This window comes from Crocuta crocuta, unplaced genomic scaffold (assembly GCF_008692635.1).
Source record: "Crocuta crocuta isolate KB4526 unplaced genomic scaffold, BGI_CrCroc_1.0 scaffold77, whole genome shotgun sequence".
Classification (NCBI taxonomy): Eukaryota; Metazoa; Chordata; class Mammalia; order Carnivora; family Hyaenidae; genus Crocuta; species Crocuta crocuta.
The window spans coordinates 5,073,736-5,091,402 of NW_027532172.1; the positions used below are offsets into that span (position 1 = coordinate 5,073,736).

A 17,667-nucleotide genomic window follows, 5' to 3' on the forward strand; every position below is an offset into this window, starting at 1 on the left:
AGAGCATTCTTTGGAGTCTCGTATTCCAAGGGTGTTAAGGAACTCGGTGGACAATATCCTCATTGACATAAAAGAATCTTCTCTGAACATTCTATCTGGGATTCAATATCCCTAGAGCATAAATAGTCAACTGTAAAGAATAAGCATCAATTTAACATAATCTTTCAAATTTCTCTAAACCAGAATTAAGATACATAAATCTATGCACAGTAGCAAAAAATTAAATAAAGAAAACCAATACCTGAGATCATGAAATACAAATCGGGGGTTACTAAGGTTAAGTCTTCAACAGAGCCTTGAACGTGCATGTAAATTCCAAACCCTGGGGGAAGGACTGACAACCTAAAAAGGGACTAAGATGCACTGCACTGTGACAGGGAAATGTCCTTATTCCTAGGAGATGATGCATGCTGTGTGATCTAGGGTATAAAGAATCATGATATCTACAACTTACTTTGAAATAGTTCACCAAAAACAATAAAATAAAAATGATTTAATAGCTAGATACATAAATATGGCAAAGTTGGACCTAACTAGTAAGCACATGAAGTTATCACCGTGCTATCCTATGAGTATTTCAGTATGTTTGGCTACAAGTAAACAGGTTATCAGAAAAGCTATTTTGTTTAGTCTCCACAACATTAAAGAAAAACGTAATAAAAGTGTTTAATAAAAGTTTTTGTAGGAGGCGACTGGGTGGCTCAGTAGGTTAAATGTCTGACTCAGACATGATTTTAGCTCAGGTCATGATCTCACTGAGACTGATCCCCAAGTCAAGTCCTGAGTTGGGCTCTGTGCTGATAGCTTGGGCCTACTTGCGATTTCTCTCTCTCTCTCTCTGCCGACTCCTCATTCACACACATGCACTCCTTGGTCTCTCTCTCTCTCTCTCAAAAATGAACAAACTTAAAAAAAGAAAAGTTTTTGCAGTGCCTGGGTGACTCAGTCAGTTGAGTGCCTGACTCTTGATCTCGGCTCAGGTCACGATCTCATGGTTTAGTTCAGAGGGTTAGAGCCCTGCACCGGGCTCTGCACTGATGGCACAGAGCCTGCTTGAGATTCTGTCTCTCCTTCTCTCTGCCCCTCCTACCTTGTACACATGTACACTCTCTCCCAAAATTAAACTTTAAAAAAATAATAAAAAATTAAATACAGTAAAAAATTATCTTTGATATTCAAGTACATAAGTTATTTGGAAAATGAATCAATTTAACAACTCCTAGATGTGTGCTATTCTCAACCTAATAGGATGAGTTATAAAAATATAGGTCAAACTCATGCTCTTCCACTCAAACCTTCCCCTCATTGGCTCCACTCCACTTAGAGTAAAAATTAAAATGTTACAGTGGCCTATGAGCCCCTCATCATCTCCCATGACCTCCTCCTCGGTGCAATCCAGCTACTTGTCCATGATACCCACTTGCTGTTTCTCAACTTATGCTAGGCAGCTCCCGTCTCCTATTTGTACACTGACTGTTCCTGATGCCCAGAGCACTTTGACCTTCAATATCTGACAAATCTTTCCACTGCCTCGTTTACAGCTTTGCTCAAATGTCATTTTCTTGATAATATATTCCTTGACCTTTATTTTAAAATTGCAATTCCACACACTTCACAATGATCTTCCTATCCCTGCTTTAATTTGCACCATACCACTTATCAGCCAACATACTCTTTCTACATATTTGTATTGAATTTACACAATCTTTGTTTTATATACCACGTACTTCATCTTCCACCTTGAAAACATACAATCCTGGGGTGCCTGGGTGGCTCAGTCAGTTAAGCCTCTGATTCTTGGTTTCAGCTCAGATCATGATCTTGAGGTTTGTGAGATGGAGCCCCATGTCACAAGGAGCCTGGTTGGGATTTGCTCTCTCTGCCTCCCCTCCCCTGCTAACGTGTACATTCTCTAAACAAACAAACAAACAAACAAACAATCCTTGCAGGCAGAGATTTTGGTCTGCTTTGGTCAATAGTACCCTAGCATCTAAAACATAATGAAACAACACAGTAACACAACATTTTTACAGTCTTATTTATCACTATGTGTTAAAAGAAAAAAAAAAGTCTAGCTTAAGACTGACCTCCCATTCAAGAATGCTTATGCAGTACAGGCTCATGCACTGAATCACTGATGATACTCTGGTGTGGGTTTTTAGCATTTGATCTCGTAGAGAATCATCCAGCTCCTCTTCCTGGTATATGTGCCTACCTCCTTCTGCAGTTCATATACATTTATAAGAGGGCCTAGGTCCTTCCCCATTATATTTCCTATTTCCCATAGGATAGAAGGCAAGACAGTATGAGGAAGCTATCAAGTCTTTAATGATCCTTGTTCAACAAATGAAAAATGCACAGACGCATCACATACGCTACCATAAAAAGAGGGTGAGCTTTAGGATCAGAGATTTAGGTTCAAAATTTAGCTCCAATTCTCACAAGCCAATGTAGCCTGCCAACAACTTTCTTTCGTTTTTTTTTTCTTTCGTTGGTTTTATAATGAAAACAATACCAATTCCTTCAAAGAGTTATCCAGAAACGAAACTCAAGGGATAAGTCAGAAAATTCCTATATAATGTGTCACTAATATGGGTACTCAGAAAGAAATGTTGATTTCCAGCACCTTCTAAAAAATGTTTAAGAATTTTTTTGGTTTTGTTTTGTTTTGCTTTGTTTTGGTCATAACTGCCCTCACCTTCCCCTAGAACTCAGGGCAAATAAAACCTGATAATAATTTTAGTTAAATGCAAGAGGTCTCAAATATTAATGTAACTTTTTCTATTCCTAGAATGGACTCTGACCAAACAAAAACAGAATACCATACAAATTTAGAGATGTCAGCAGATATTGGTGAATGACTAGAGTGAAAGAGGACAGACAAGCCCCTCCTGATAAGTGTGTACTCATTTCCTCAAGAATTCCTCCAAGTCTCCTAAAATGAAAATAAGAGGTGTTTCAGACCTACTGTTCATCTACTTTTATTTTACCAAATACTCCCTCCAATACAAACCCACAATGAAAAGTTAAGATAGGTTAATGGGGAAAATCCAAGAGCCATCCTGTATTTCATAAGAAAACTTATTTTTTCCTGTATTACCATTTTACCATTGTTAATACATACAAGCTAACACATGGGGAACATAATAAATTAAATGTCACAATAAAAAAAAAAAATGTCACAATAAAAAGTATGTGAACCTCCTATTCAAGTACATCAACTTGGTAAGGAAAATCCTATACCATTCTATTTCAAATCAGCCTGCTATGTGATAAGGCGCTCTTTTGTTATACCAAGTGTCAGTTTAAGTGTAAAACTGAGGGGTGCCTCGGTGGCTCAGTCAGTGTCCTGACTCTTGATCCTGGCTCAGGTCATGATCTTATGGTCCGTGAGATCAGGGCCCTGCACTGGGCTTTGCGCTGACAATGCAGAAGCTTCCTTTGGATTCTCTCCCTCTGTTCCTCCCCTACTCACATTCTCTCTCCTCAAAAAATAAATGATGGGGCACCTGGGTGGCTTAGTCGGTTAAGCGTCCGACTTTTGCTTAGGTCATGATCTCGCAGTTCGTGGGTTCAAGCCCCGCGTCGGGCTCTGTGCTGACTGCCAGCTTGGAGCCTGGAGCCTGTTTCAGTCTGTGACTCCCTCTCTCTCTGACCCTCCCCTGCTCATGCTGTCTCTCTCTCTCTCTCTCTCTCCTAGAAATAAATAAAACATTTTAAAAAAAATTTAAAAAAAAAGATCTTTAAAAAAAATAAATGAATGAATAATTATGTAAAACTGATATAGGAAAACCTTGGTATAATTTATTTTGGAAGCATGCTTGTAATCCAAAGCACTTGTGTATCAAAATGAATTTCAAGAACCATTGGCTCAGCTGTGATCATGTGATGTTCAGCGACATGTACTACTCATAGTGCAAGATATCACTTATTTATTAGAAATGTTTGCTCATCTTGTGGAACACTCGCAGAACAAGTTACTCGCAATCCAAGGTTTTACTGTATTTTCGTTCCTCTACTTCTCTATTTGGAATGTGGCTGGGGAGGAAAGGAGATACACTGTCAACTTCACACAATTTTGCTGACCAAGTCCATAGCAAGAACCATGTGCTATCTCCTAATTTATTCTATCAGTCACAGCCCAATATAAATCATATTAACTCTCAGAGGCCATCATTAAGTTATAGAATTCTATTTACAACACATCCTGACCGAAACATTCATATTATGCTGGTATTTTCCTTACCCCTTATTAAATGGGAAAAGGACCCAAATTCTGTTGCTGCAACTAAGTATCCACTGCAATTCAGAGAAGTTATCTGATAGGCTATTTCCAGATACTGTGAATAAATTGTACTTTCTGTGCCATTCAAAGAATCATCCCCTGTCGCCTCCACTGCTATCTGCAGCAGTCTGATCCAAGCTCTGCACACTGTGAAAAGCATACATTCACTACTAAGTCAGAGTGAGGTTGCTAGATTTTGTTTCTGTCCTCTTAAATCCTGCTAAACTAGAAATGGTTAAGTTTGCAACCTGTTTTTTAACCACTAATTCTCTAGGGTATCACCTACCAAAATTTTCAAAACAGATTTACATGTAAAAACATGTACCTCATTTTGCAAAGTACAGAAACTTCTTTGAATCAAATTAAGAAGGCTGTGCCAACTCTTTTCAATTCCATCACCACAGGGAACCAAAAGACCCTACAAATGAACCAAAACCAGAAAAAAAGTCAAGGAAAGTGACACATTTCCCAGGCATTCAATAGGCCCAGGCTTCCCCTGCCTGAGCTGGGCACTGCCCTGTGGTGCAGAATCAATAAAAAGCAAGAGAGATGTGGCTTGGCTTGCTGATTTGGGTATCTATCTAACACAGAAAAATAAGTGAGCTTTCAAACTAAGATATACTGTGGATATCCTGCTAGGAACAGGTCAATAAGTTGCACTGAGGGTTAGAGTGAGAGGTTCGATAAATCTGAAAATCTGTTCCCAGACATTATCTACAAAATGTGACGGTAAGACAGAAGCTTTTAAGAAAACAGAGGAGGGGCACCTGGGTGGCTCAGTTGGTTGAGCCTCCGACTTCAGCTCAGATCATGATCTCACAGTTCGTGTGTTCAAGCCCCACGTTGGGCTCTGTGCGGACTACCAGCTGAGAGCCTGGAGCCTGTTTCAGATTCTGTGTCTCCCTCTCTCTCTGACCCTCCCCGTTCACACTGTCTTTCTCTCAGAAATAAATAAAACATTAAAAAAAAAAAGAAGAAGAAGAGGAAGAAAGCAGAGGGATCAACAGCGGTAGGACCTATGCAAACTCATGGAGACTCTAAGATTTGAGGCTTGAAGAGAACTCACTGATACCTACTCAAACCACCTAGAGCAGAGCACCAGGAGGCAGACGGTATCATCTGTGGAGTACTGCCCAGGAGTTTTAGTTTGTATTTCACATTACCTTTATTCTATAAGAATAAATGAAACAGATCAAAAAAAATTACTGCAGCTGAAGCATAAGTGTATAAATTGTGTATGACTGAGACAGAGATGGAATCAAGTAAGGTAACAGCAATAAATCTTTAGCTTGAGTTATTCATCAGAAATTGTTTCATAATGGGGGTGGCTGAGTTGGTTAAGCATCTAACTCTAGATTTCAGCTCAGGTCATGATCTCACAGTACATGGCAGGCTCTGCACTGACAGCATGGAGCCTGCTTGGGATTCTTCCTTCTCTGCTCCTCTTCCGTTCATGCTGTTTCTCTCAAAATAAATAAACTTGAAAACAAAAAAAGAAACTTTTACAGTGAATGAAAAGAAAAATGTTAGTGAACAATGTAAGAAATGTTAGGAATCCACTGATAAGTGTATATAAAATATTTAACTTGGTGTAAAAACTAGCCTCATAACATATAGGAAACACTGCCATTTGAGAAGCCAGGTACTGCTAAGAAGCTACTTTACTAAAATTTTACTGCTCTCATGAAAAATTAAATAAAAATACTCAAAGTCCTCAATAGCAAAAATATCATCTGTCTAGTATCACAGACTGGCATAGCTATACAATATGTTATAGAGTACCTAATCATCATTTTCATATCACAGATGAAAGAATTCAGAGCCAATGAAAGTAAACAGCTTTTGGAAGTCCTATGCCTCTACAAGGCAGAACCAAAGGTACAACCTAATGTCTGCAAAATCCTAAAATCCAACAAACAATATGCTGTCTATAAGAGATCTATCTTAGGTCCAAAAACACAAATAGATTGAAAAGTAAGTTAATGGAAAAAGATATTTCATACAAACACAGTAACCAAAAGAGAGCTGGAATGATATGTTACCATCAGATAAAATAGACTTTTAGGCAAAAAAAGGTAACAAGAAAAAAAGAGGTTATATGACAATAAAAGGGCCAATCCACCAAAAAAATAGAAAAATTATAAATATATATGCAGCTAACAACAGAGCCTTAAAATATATGAAGCAAAACCAGACAGAACTGAAGGAAGAAACATGGATAGTTCAATAATTGTTGGAAATTTCAAGACAACATTTTCAATGAAGGAAAGACCAACCAGAAAAATGACAAAAAAAACTTGAACAACACTATAAACCAGCCACACCAAACATACATAGAAAATGCCATTCAACAACAGAATGCAAAAGGAATATTCGCCAGGACAATGTATTAGGCAACAAAAGTCTCAATACATTTTAAAAGAAAGAGGGGCGCCTGAGGGGCTCAGTCGGTTGAGCGTCTGACTTCAGCTCAGGTCATGATCTCATGGTTCGTGGGTTTGAGCCCCACGTCAGGCTCTGTGCTGAATGCTTGCTCAGAGCCTGGAGCCTGTTTCAGATTCTGTGTTTCCTTCTCTCTCTGCCCCTCCCCCGCTCACGCTCTGTCTTATTCTGTCTCTCAAAAATAAATAAATGTAAAAAAAATTTTAATAAAAAATAAATTTTAAAAGAAAGAAACTACACAAATTATCTTCTCTAAATACATGGAATAAAATTAGAAATCAGTAACAGAAGGAAATCTAAAAACTTCACTGATTGGTATATATTAAACCGTGCATTCTTAAAACAACCCACAAATCAAAGAATAAACCAAAAGGGAAGTTATAAAACACTGCAAAGAATGAAAATGAAAATGAAGTATGTCTAAACTTACGGAATGCAATAAAAAGTAGTGCCGAGAGGGATATTAATATAGCTATGGGAGTCAACATTAATAACGAAGCTCTCAAATCAATATCCCATCCTCCAACATAAGGAAGTATTAAAAAGAAGAGCAAACTTAAGCAAAGAAAACAGAAGAGTGAAGATTACAGTGGAGATAAATTAGAGAACAGAAAAACAATAGAAAGAATTACTGAAATCAAAAGTTGGTTCTCTGAAAGATAAAACTGACAAGTCTTTATCTAGATTGATGAAGGAAAAAACAAAAACAAGAACAAAACAAGCGTGGACCAAATTACTAAAATCAGGAATAAAAATAGAGACATTACTACCAAACTTACAAAAATAAAAAGGAATGTAAAAAGACATTATGAACTTAAAAAAAAAAAAAGCTTTACTGACATATAATTCATATGCCATATGGTCACCCCATTAAAAGAGTACAATTAAACGAATTTTAGTATATTCCCACATATGCGAAACCATTACTACAGTAAATTTTAAAACCTTTCCATTATCTCAACAGAAACCCCATACCTTTTAGCTATCATCCTCCTCTGCACATCTTCCTCCTGGCCCTAAATAACCATTAATGTACTTTCTGTCTCTACAAATCTGCCTGTTCGTATTTCATATAATTGGAATTAGATAGTATATTTTCTCCTGTCACTCCTACCATGTGTTCAAGGATGATCTATGATATCACATATGTCAAGACTTACATTCCATTTTCTGGCTGAATAATATTCCATTTTAATGCCACACTGTTTATCCATTCATCAGTTGATGGACATTTGAGTTGTTTTCACTTTTGATTGTTATGATTTGTGTGTATGTGTGTGTGTGTGTGTGTGTGTGTGTGTGTGTGGCTAACAGGTGAGACAATGCACATGAAATGGACAAATTTCTAGAAAGACACAAACCAGAAAAACTGACTCAAAAAGAAATAGAACACCTAAACAGACTGCAACAAATACATAGATTGAATCAGTTCTTAGAAAACATTAAAAAAAAAAGAAAAAAAGAAAAAAGGCAAGTACACCTGGCTTAGTCAGGTAAGCATCTAATTTCTTCAACTCAGGTCATGATTTCATGGGTTATAAGTTGAAGCCCTGCACTGGGTGAACTTGGGCCCTGCTCTGGGCTCTGTACTCTCTCTCCCCCTCTCTCTGCATCTCGTGGGATTCTCTCTCTTTTTCTCTCATGAATGAATGAAAAGAATGTGAGTACACTTTTTAAAAAAATCAGGACTTGATGGCTTCCCATGTGAATTCCAGAAAACAAACAACAGTGAACATCAATAATTCTCATACTCTTTAAAAAAAATAAAGAACAATTCCTAACTCATTCTTGGCAGCCAATATTACCCTGACATTAAACCAGATAAAGATACCAAAAAACTGAAAAGCAGTAAACAAATGTCCCTTATGAATATAGATGCAAAAATCCTTAACAAAATACCAGAAACAAACTAAATCCAATGGATTATATGGTTTATTCCCATAATCAAGTGGGATTTATCCCAGAAACCCTAAAGTGGCTCAACAGGCAGGAATCAATCAATACAACACACATAAAGAATAAAGTAAAAATACCACATGATCATCTCAACTGATACAGAAAAAGCAGTTCACAAAGTCCCAACACATTTATAGGATAAACACATTCAATAAATTATTGAGGGAATTTCCTAAACTTGGTAAAAGGAATCTAGGAAAATCCAAAAATCCAACAGCTAACATCATACTTAATAATGAAATGCATTCCCCTGAAGATCAGGAAAATAATCTAATTTACAATAGCATTCAAAAGAATAAAATACACAGGAATAAATTTAACTAAAGGAAATGTAAAACGTGTCAAGAACATGCAAGACTAAAAACTTCAAAAGGACGCTTAAAGAAGACCTAAATAAAGGGAAAGGCGTCCTGTGTTCATTGAGACTTCATACTGTTAATATGGCAACACTCCACAAATTGAATGCAAATGAAAACCACAAAATACCACTTCACACCCACTCTGTGGTTTATTTTTTAAAAGGGTGGGGGAGGAGGAAACAAGTGTTGGTGAGGCTATGGAGAAGCTGGAACATTCATACATTGCTGGTGAAAACATAAAATTGTACAATCACTACAGAAAACAGTTGAGCTGTTTCTCAAAGAGCTAAACACAGAACTACCAATTGATCCTGCAATTCCATTCCTAAGTACCAAAAATTGAACAAACTGTGTTCACAAAACAGTGGGGTCAACGTTCATAGAAGCATTATTCAAAATAGTGAAAAAGTGACAACAGCACAAATATACATGAACTCATGAATTGATAAGTAAAATATGATATATTCACCGAAAGAATGCTATTCAGCACAGTGGGGCACCTGGGTGGCTGAGTCAGTTAAGCGTCAGACTTCAGCTCAGGTAATGATCTCATGGTTCGTGGGTTCGAGCTCCATATTGGGCTCTGTGCTGCCAGCTCAGAGCCTGGAGCCTGTTTCAGATTCTGTGTCTCCCTCTCTCTCTGACCCTCCCCTGCTCTCTCTCTCTCTCTCAGAAATAAATGAAACATTAAAAAAAATTTTTTTTAAGAGTATTATTCAGCACAGAAAGGAATGAAATGCTGATTTTATATTACAACATTGATAAACTTGAAAACCTTAAGCTAAATGAAAGAAGTCAGACTCAAAAGCCCATATAATGTATGATTCCATTTCTAGGAAATGTACAGAATAGGCAAATCCATAGAGACAGAAAGCAAATTAGTGAGTGGTTGACAGGGCTCAGGAGAGAAAGAAATGGGAAATGACCGCTTAATTGGTATGGGATTGTCTTTTGGGGTGATCAAAGTTTTCTGGAATTAGATAGTGGTGATAGATACACAACACAGTGAACGTACTAGAAGCCACTGGATTGTATACCTTTAAGGGATTAAAATGGAGAATTTTAGGTTATGTAAATTTTACCTCAATTAAAAAATAATGAAAAACAACAACGAATTTAAACCTACCTAGCAACCTATAAATTAAAATAATCACAAAAATCCTTTCAATATTCCTATGTCTACATGCTCAAAAACTAGATCTAAAAACAAGTATCATAACCGAGGGTGGCTCAGTCAGTTAAGTGTCCAACTTCGGCTCAGGTCATGATCTCATGGTTCATGAGTTTGAGCCCTGCATTGCTTTGTGCTTACAGCTCAGTGCCTGAAGCCCATTTTGGGTTCTGTGTCTCCCTCTCTCTCTGTCCCTCCCCCGTTCATGCTCTCTCTCCTTCAAAAATAAACATTAATAAATAAATAAAAACAAAAATACAAACAAGTATCATGAGGCACCTGGCTGCTCAGCTGGTGAAGTGTGTGACTCTTGATCTCAGGGTTAGGAGTTTGAGCCCCACCCGGGTGTAGAGATTACTTCAATAAATAAATCTTAAAAACTGTCATCAGAGGGTGCCTGGGTGGCTCAGTCGGTTAAGCATGGGTTCGAGCCCTGCATTGGGGTCTGTGCTGACTGCCAGCTCAGAGCCTGGAGGCTACTTCAGATTCTGTGTCTCCCTCTCTCTCTCTGACCCTCCCCTGCTCTCTCTCTCTCTCTCTCTCACACACACACACACACACACACTCTCTCTCTCTCTCTCTCAGAAATAAATAAAACATTTTAAAAAATGGCATCAGATATTTCACAGCAGTGCTGTTATGAATAGTCTGAAATAACCTTTAAATTCTATCTACCATAATAGGAAGTGATAAAAGAAAAAACGTCACATATTAATCTTAAGGGACAAGTTGATACTGATCATTGTTCTCACTTTTAAGTGCAAACAAACCCAGTTATTTCAGCAAGCTGAAAGGAAAATATAGCATCTACTACTCCTGTCCTTTGGGACAGCTGTGACTCACCAAGCTTCTCTGGCTCATCAGGTCCCGTGCCTGCAATGCAGCTGCTCTCCAGCCCATATGTGGGGTCCACTTTCCCAGAGGCTCGAGCTGCTTCTTGTACTTTCTTGACATGAGCTTCAACCAATTCCAATGGTACTTCTTCTCGGACTCGAGAAAACTCCTCTGTTCAAGAATCAAAATGCAACAGTGTGACCTGGTGCACAAACATCTGCTTTAACGTAAACCACTATGCAATCCAACACATTAGTGGCTTCCAGGCACTCACCTTTCTGGGTGCTCAGGCCTATCTATCCCAGCAAAACAAGAATGCCAAATGAGGTAGTCATGTATGCTAATGAAATTCTAAAATTCTACATTTTAACTTACATGTAGCAGTATCCTGCTGTATAAATAACAGAGAGCTCTGAATTCCCATTAGTAACAATCAAAATTTCTGCCCAAACTTAATCTAACCCTGCAGGCTAGATTGATAATAAAGAAAACAGCAAGGATTAAACAACAAGAAAGTCAACAAGAGTTTTACAGTGTGACAACGTTCTAATTATAATAAAAATCCAACAATGTTAAATGGTTCCTTTTGCTGGCTATGTCAAAGTCTAAATGAATCATAAAATATAACACAAAAAAGTCCAATTCTTAATAAATGCTTTTAATTTTAAAATTATATTTTAAGTGCTTTAAAAATGTAATACTTTTTAGTATGGTAGCTTAAGGAGGTAATGTCTATCTGCTATCTAACTGAAATGAACATAGCAGCTGAAAACCTTTCAATTGGAGACAACACGTATATGAAGGCAAGTACTAGCCCGTTGTCTGAAACTACTATGCTCGCAACACGGCTTAGGAGAGTCCATACCCAAAGCTGCTTTCGCTGCAGCAGACGCCACACGAGGGTCCACCACGGATGCCAAAAAAGCAACAGTGCTCATGACTGGGTTTCCTGACTGACTGAAAGGGACAGGCTGGTAGGCCAGGGGCCCCAGGGAAGCATCCGAATTCTCAAGGTACGGGTCCTCAATAGGAAGCCTCAGAAAGTGGAGGATGCATTCATCCTGAGTACGACTTCCGACATGCTCTGACACTTTGTTCCAATCATCCTTGTACATCTCCAGGGCCTACAACAGAAAAATCCAGGTGCTTTAGTATCAAGTAACAAGGAACTAGTATGTAACAATATCAGAAGCCTATGACTGTTCTTAAAAACGGTTCTGGGTTTTAAAAAGTAACAATGAAAATGTATACTTTACATAAGAAAATAGGAAGATCTGACTGCTTTTCTAATTATATTAAATCTCAATCAGGCAAGAAAAATAAATTAAAAACACACTTATAAAAGGAAGAAAAAGTACCTTTGACTAATACACACATGACTCTTGTATAGAAAATCCTAAAAAATCTACAGAAAAATACTAAAACTATAAAGTTTAGCAAGGTCAGAGGAGAGATAGACAGATAATGGAAAAACTCAACTATATTTCTCTATATATAAGCAATAAAAAGTTTTCAATTGGAAAAAAGTGTTTAAAATAGCACAAAAATGAAATACATAGGATTAAATGTAAGAAAGAATGTGTAAGATCAACATGCTGGGGAAAAAAACCAAACATCTGAGAGAAGTTAAAGACCTAAATAAATGAAGAGATATTCTGTATTCATCTGTTAGAAGTCTCAATACCTTCAAGATGTCAACTCTCTACAAACAGAATAGGAGGTTCAACAGAATTGAGGAATTAACTGGATAAGAACCTATTCAGTAGCTAACCAAAGTTGCTATTCTCACAGGATTTGCAAATGAGGCAATTGTGCCTCCTTGGGGACATTTGGCAATGTATGCAGACATTTTGGGTTGACACAACAGGGGAGGTGCTATTGGCATCTAGTGGGTAGAGACCATGGATGAAGTTAAAATTTCTCTTTAATGCAGGTAAAAAGAGCCACAACAAAAATCTGGCCCAAATGTCCATTGTGTGAGGCTGAAAAATCCTGCTCTCGAGCTTGATTTGCTGATCTACACTGCGAACTGAGCTTGTGATGATAATGGTTCTCTCCATGTTTAGGTACGTGAATACCTAACCCGGGGATCCGACTGCTGACCCAGGCTTGCCTTCTTGCTGGAGTAGTAGAGGACTCCTCAAAACCCACACCAGCAAATGGTCTAATTTCTTAAATCCCTTAAAAATACATGGCTAATTCTGGGTTTCCCTTGGATAACCAGTAGCCTCAGGTAATTCTAGAAGGAATCAGAAAAAAGATCTAGAAAGTAACAGGAAAGAAAAATCGATCTCTTTCACTAGGGTCTTTGGGGCCAAAGACATATAAATTTAGGGGCCACCTTATGTTCTGATTATGGATTTCCCTAGGATACCCTATCAAGTCTTTTCAAACAAATTTACTTTTAAAAAATTCTTCCTTTACTTTTTTCCTCAGCCAGAGTAAAAATAAGAAAGTTCAGGAAGTTTTTTCCAGAATAAAACTAAGGAACCCTTTGACATACAAAAATCAAGAGAAGAGCATTCCGAAAAGCGTAAGGCTGAGAACAAGTGAAGTTCCGAGCCTGGGCACTAATGGCTGCATTACGTAACAGGGAATTGAAGACCTTTTTTTTTTTCAAACAGAACATGGTGACAGACTGGCTGGGAAGGAGCGAGAGGGGTGATATATTAGCAGACCTTTTACGGGACTATAAAACATCATTCTCCCTACTATGACCTGGGTCCTTCACCGCTCCTTACTCGCATGCTTAGAATCACCCATTTCTCTATCCTAAAATTCATCTTTCTTCCTACTGCCAGAGTGAATTATGTTTCATACATGACATTGTTTCTCTTCTGCTTAAAATTATTTCCTTGCTCAGACTTATCTTCTTGAATGAAGTCCAAATAGGATCGGGCTCTGCCTACTTCTTCCACTCCACTCCCTACTCTTTCATGTTCCAAGAATATCCAGAAATACTCTTCCTAGTCATTGCTCCTATGGACACTTTGCTCTGTACCTGAAATATATACTAGAGCCAACAATACAGCTGTCCTGTTCCCAGGAAGCCGTACACAGAGTCTCATCCACCCAGCCTGACGCACAGCCATCCCTATGTACAACTCCGTGAAGCTGAGGACACTGCTTCATTTTTTGTTTTAACCTGTTTCTGTTGAATCCCTTAACTGCAAAGACTATGGCCTACCATCTCAGTCTATAGGATCTGCCACGGTAGTAACCAATAAAATTTGCTGAACTTGACCACAGGGAACTGGACTAGACCAGGAAAGGAATTTGTGTTTTCCATGGCTCCAAATGTAAAACAAAAACAAAACTAAAAAATCCCACCCTGTTTAAAAAAAAAAAACCACCACCCTGTAGGAAAAAGCTCTTCAAGACATTTTTTTTTTAATTGGAAGACATATTCTTCTAAAATGTAATTCAAAATTACACAGAAAAAAAAAATATTTTGGGGCGCCTGGGTGGCTTAGTCGGTTAAGCGTCCGACTTTCGCTCGGGTTATGATCTCGCGGTTTGTGGGTTTAAGCTCCGCGTCGGGCTCTGTGCTGACTGCCAGCTCAGAGCCTGGAGCCTGTTTCAGAATCTATCCCCCTCTCTCTCTGACCCTCCCCTGCTCACGCTGTCTCTCTTCTAGAAATAAATAAAAATATTAAAAAAAAAAAAAAATTTCTTGGGTAGCATATCAAGAAAAGGTATATCAGGTACATGCACACTATGAGGAAATCTTTGATGCTGTTTACTGAGTATCTTCCAATGGTAGTCCTTCTGTAATCCAGCCAGTATAAATGATGTGAGAAACTCTTCCAGTGATAAACATTAATACCTTTATGGATTTTATCTGTAGGTACAAAATTTCACGTCCACTACTCATCTAAGGGAAAATAAACACAAGGCATGAGAAAACAAAGCAGGCAGGAGAAAGACTGAAGTTAACAAGGGAGGAACCAATAAACTGCCCAGACTCAGGTCTTGTCCATTTCAAGCCCAGGGACAATTAAAGTGACCAGGAGGACAACCGTTACAAGCTGAGGACTGGAAATTGTAAAACCCTCTTTAAAAAAAACCCTTCCTCACTATGAACTGGAATGGCAACCTTTCTTCCCTTCTGGCACCCTGATTCTGTCAATGCAATGTCAAACTGCTGGGAGGACTGAGTTATCAGCCTTTTGTGGCTTAAACTGGTGACACATTTTCAGGGGAAATTCCTGGAATTCCTCACACATTTTACAAATGAAATCTACTCAAACAAGTCTCAGTCATCTTGATCTTACGCAACATATTTTTTCAAAAAGCTAACAGAAAGCCTTACATAGCCTTCATGTGAACCAATTCAAGGTCTTTCTCAAATTGCATTTATTCATCCAATGTGTAGATTCCACTTCAGTTATTTGCAAAACTAAAACTATGCCTCCAATATATGTAATAAGATACCAAACTACACCAAAATCGCAGATAACAACGTGCAGCATTCCATTTAAGTACTGTGTGTGCTTTGATAAGAGACCGTTATCAAATAAGGTGTTTTTAAAATAAAAGCAGGTGGTCTCAGGAATAATCTAAAATAGTTGGGGTGCTGCCTGTGTGATATACTTATCTAATGAAATGATGTGATTTGGGTGGAAAACAATAAACTTTAATGCCTCTTCCATATTTATCTTATTAGGAAAAAATTGACCAGTTTTGGTTATTTGGTTATAAATCCTTTAAAAAGTTTTCATCTGGCTTCATATACTTAAGCTATTAATTATCAATAAACAAACTACAGAAATAAAAGGTGTTAGTGGTAACCAGTGCTGTTGGGGAGCTTCTGTGTGAACAGAGACAACACTTGTTAATGCAACTGCATGTTTAAAAGAAAAACCAACCGCTCTATAAAGGTTCCACCCGCAGGAGAAAAAAATACACTACTGTGTAAGGATACTGTAGTTTTATTGACTACGTATGTGCAGGATAAACAGCAGCTCAGCCAGAGTCTCACTCTGAATTAACTATTCACTAGTCTTTTTTTTTTTTTTAATGTTTTATTTATTTCTAGGAGAGAGAGAGACACACAGCATGAGCAGGGAGGGTCAGAGAGAGAGGGAGTCACAGACTGAAACAGGCTCCAGGCTCTGAGCTGGCAGTCAGCACAGGGCCCGACGCGGGGCTTGAACTCATGAACCGCGAGATCATGACATAAGCGGAAGTCGGACGCTTAACCGACTAAGCCACCCAGGCGCCCCTACTATTCACTATTCTTAAATGTAGAAGAGGAGAAAATTTTGAGTATCAATGTATAGAAAGAAAATGAATCGATAAGAGATGTATTTCAGGGGCGCCTGGGTGGCTCAGTCAGTTAAGCATCTGACTTCGGCTCAGGTCATGATCTCATGGTTCGTGGGTTCAAGTCCTGCATCGGGCTCTGTGCTGACAGCTAGCTCAGAGCCTGGAGCCTGTTTCAGATTCTGTGTCTCCCTCTCTCTCTGACCTTCCCCTGCTCACGCTCGCTCTTTCTCTCTCTCAGAAATAAATAAAACATTAAAAAATTAAAAAAAATAAAAAACAAAAAAGAGAGAGGTATTCCAGTCAGCGCTGCACAACTAAATTACTCCCCAGAGCCCAAAGATTCTAAAAAAGCAACATGAAAGTATATTATATTCCTCCCCAAGTACTGAAAACTTTTAAGTAAACATCCAGGGCAAATATGACTAGACAAAGCAGTCCTGAAATAAAAAGGGGTTCAGAAAAAAGAAGTTCTCTGCATATCACTAATAACAAATGAGTAGATGAGAGTACATCAAATGGTAGTAAAAACTCAGGAGGCCTGGGTGGCTCAGTCTGTTAAGCATACAACTCTCGGTTTCAGTTCAGGTCATGGTCTTACAGTTCATGAGTTTCAGCTCTGCACAGCACACTGTGCTGACAGTTTGGAGCCTGCTTGAGATTCTCTCTCTGCCCCTCCACTGCTCGTTCTCTTTCTCTCTCTCTCTCTCAAAAATAAATAAACTTTTAAAAATAATAGTGGTAAAAACTCAAGAAGAAATCTTTTTGAATTTTAATCCAGAAAGATGGAGAAATCAGAATAAGGAAAATAAGGGATGTAAAAATGAAAAAGAAATAATACACCACTAAAACTTATTAAAACAAACACAACTGTTGGAACCACTGAAAAAACAAAATTAAAAGCAATACAGAAACATGAACCATTATGAGCCTTACTTTGGGTAAAACACAAGCCCTGGGTGAGTCCTGCTTCTCTCTCTCTTCCTCCTCTCTCTGCCCCTCCTGGGATATTCTCTGTCTCTGTCTCTCTGCCCCTTGCTCATTTGTGCCCTGCCCTCTCTCTCTCAAAATGAAAGGAAGGAAGGAAAGAAGGAAAAAACATGAGCCATGAACAGATCCAGTGTATCTCAGTGTGGCTTGGAGACCCATGAGGCACTTTTCTTTCAGGGGAACCTAAAGATCAAAACCATTTTCATAGTAGCAAGAGGACACTGCTGCTTTTCATTGTGATGACATGTACACAGTGGATGCTAAAGCAGTGGTGAGTGAACGACCTACCCTCAGCACGAATCAAGGCAATGGTACCAGACTGTATTTTTTTTTTTAATATTTTTTTTATTTTTTAAAATATTTTT

At 38.3% G+C, this 17,667-nt stretch overlaps 1 protein-coding gene across 1 annotated transcript in view; it reads right to left on the bottom strand.

Annotated features, from left to right (window-relative positions):
* SMARCC1 (SWI/SNF related BAF chromatin remodeling complex subunit C1) overlaps positions 1–17,667 on the bottom strand; it is a 172,263-nt gene that overhangs the window by 61,748 nt on the left and 92,848 nt on the right. Inside the window, exons 20-21 of the mRNA XM_077777037.1 lie at positions 11,913–12,171; positions 11,057–11,218 (exon numbers count right to left, since the gene is read on the bottom strand). Of these exons, the coding sequence (XP_077633163.1) occupies positions 11,057–11,218; positions 11,913–12,171 (421 nt within the window). The remainder of the gene's footprint in view (positions 1–11,056; positions 11,219–11,912; positions 12,172–17,667) is intronic.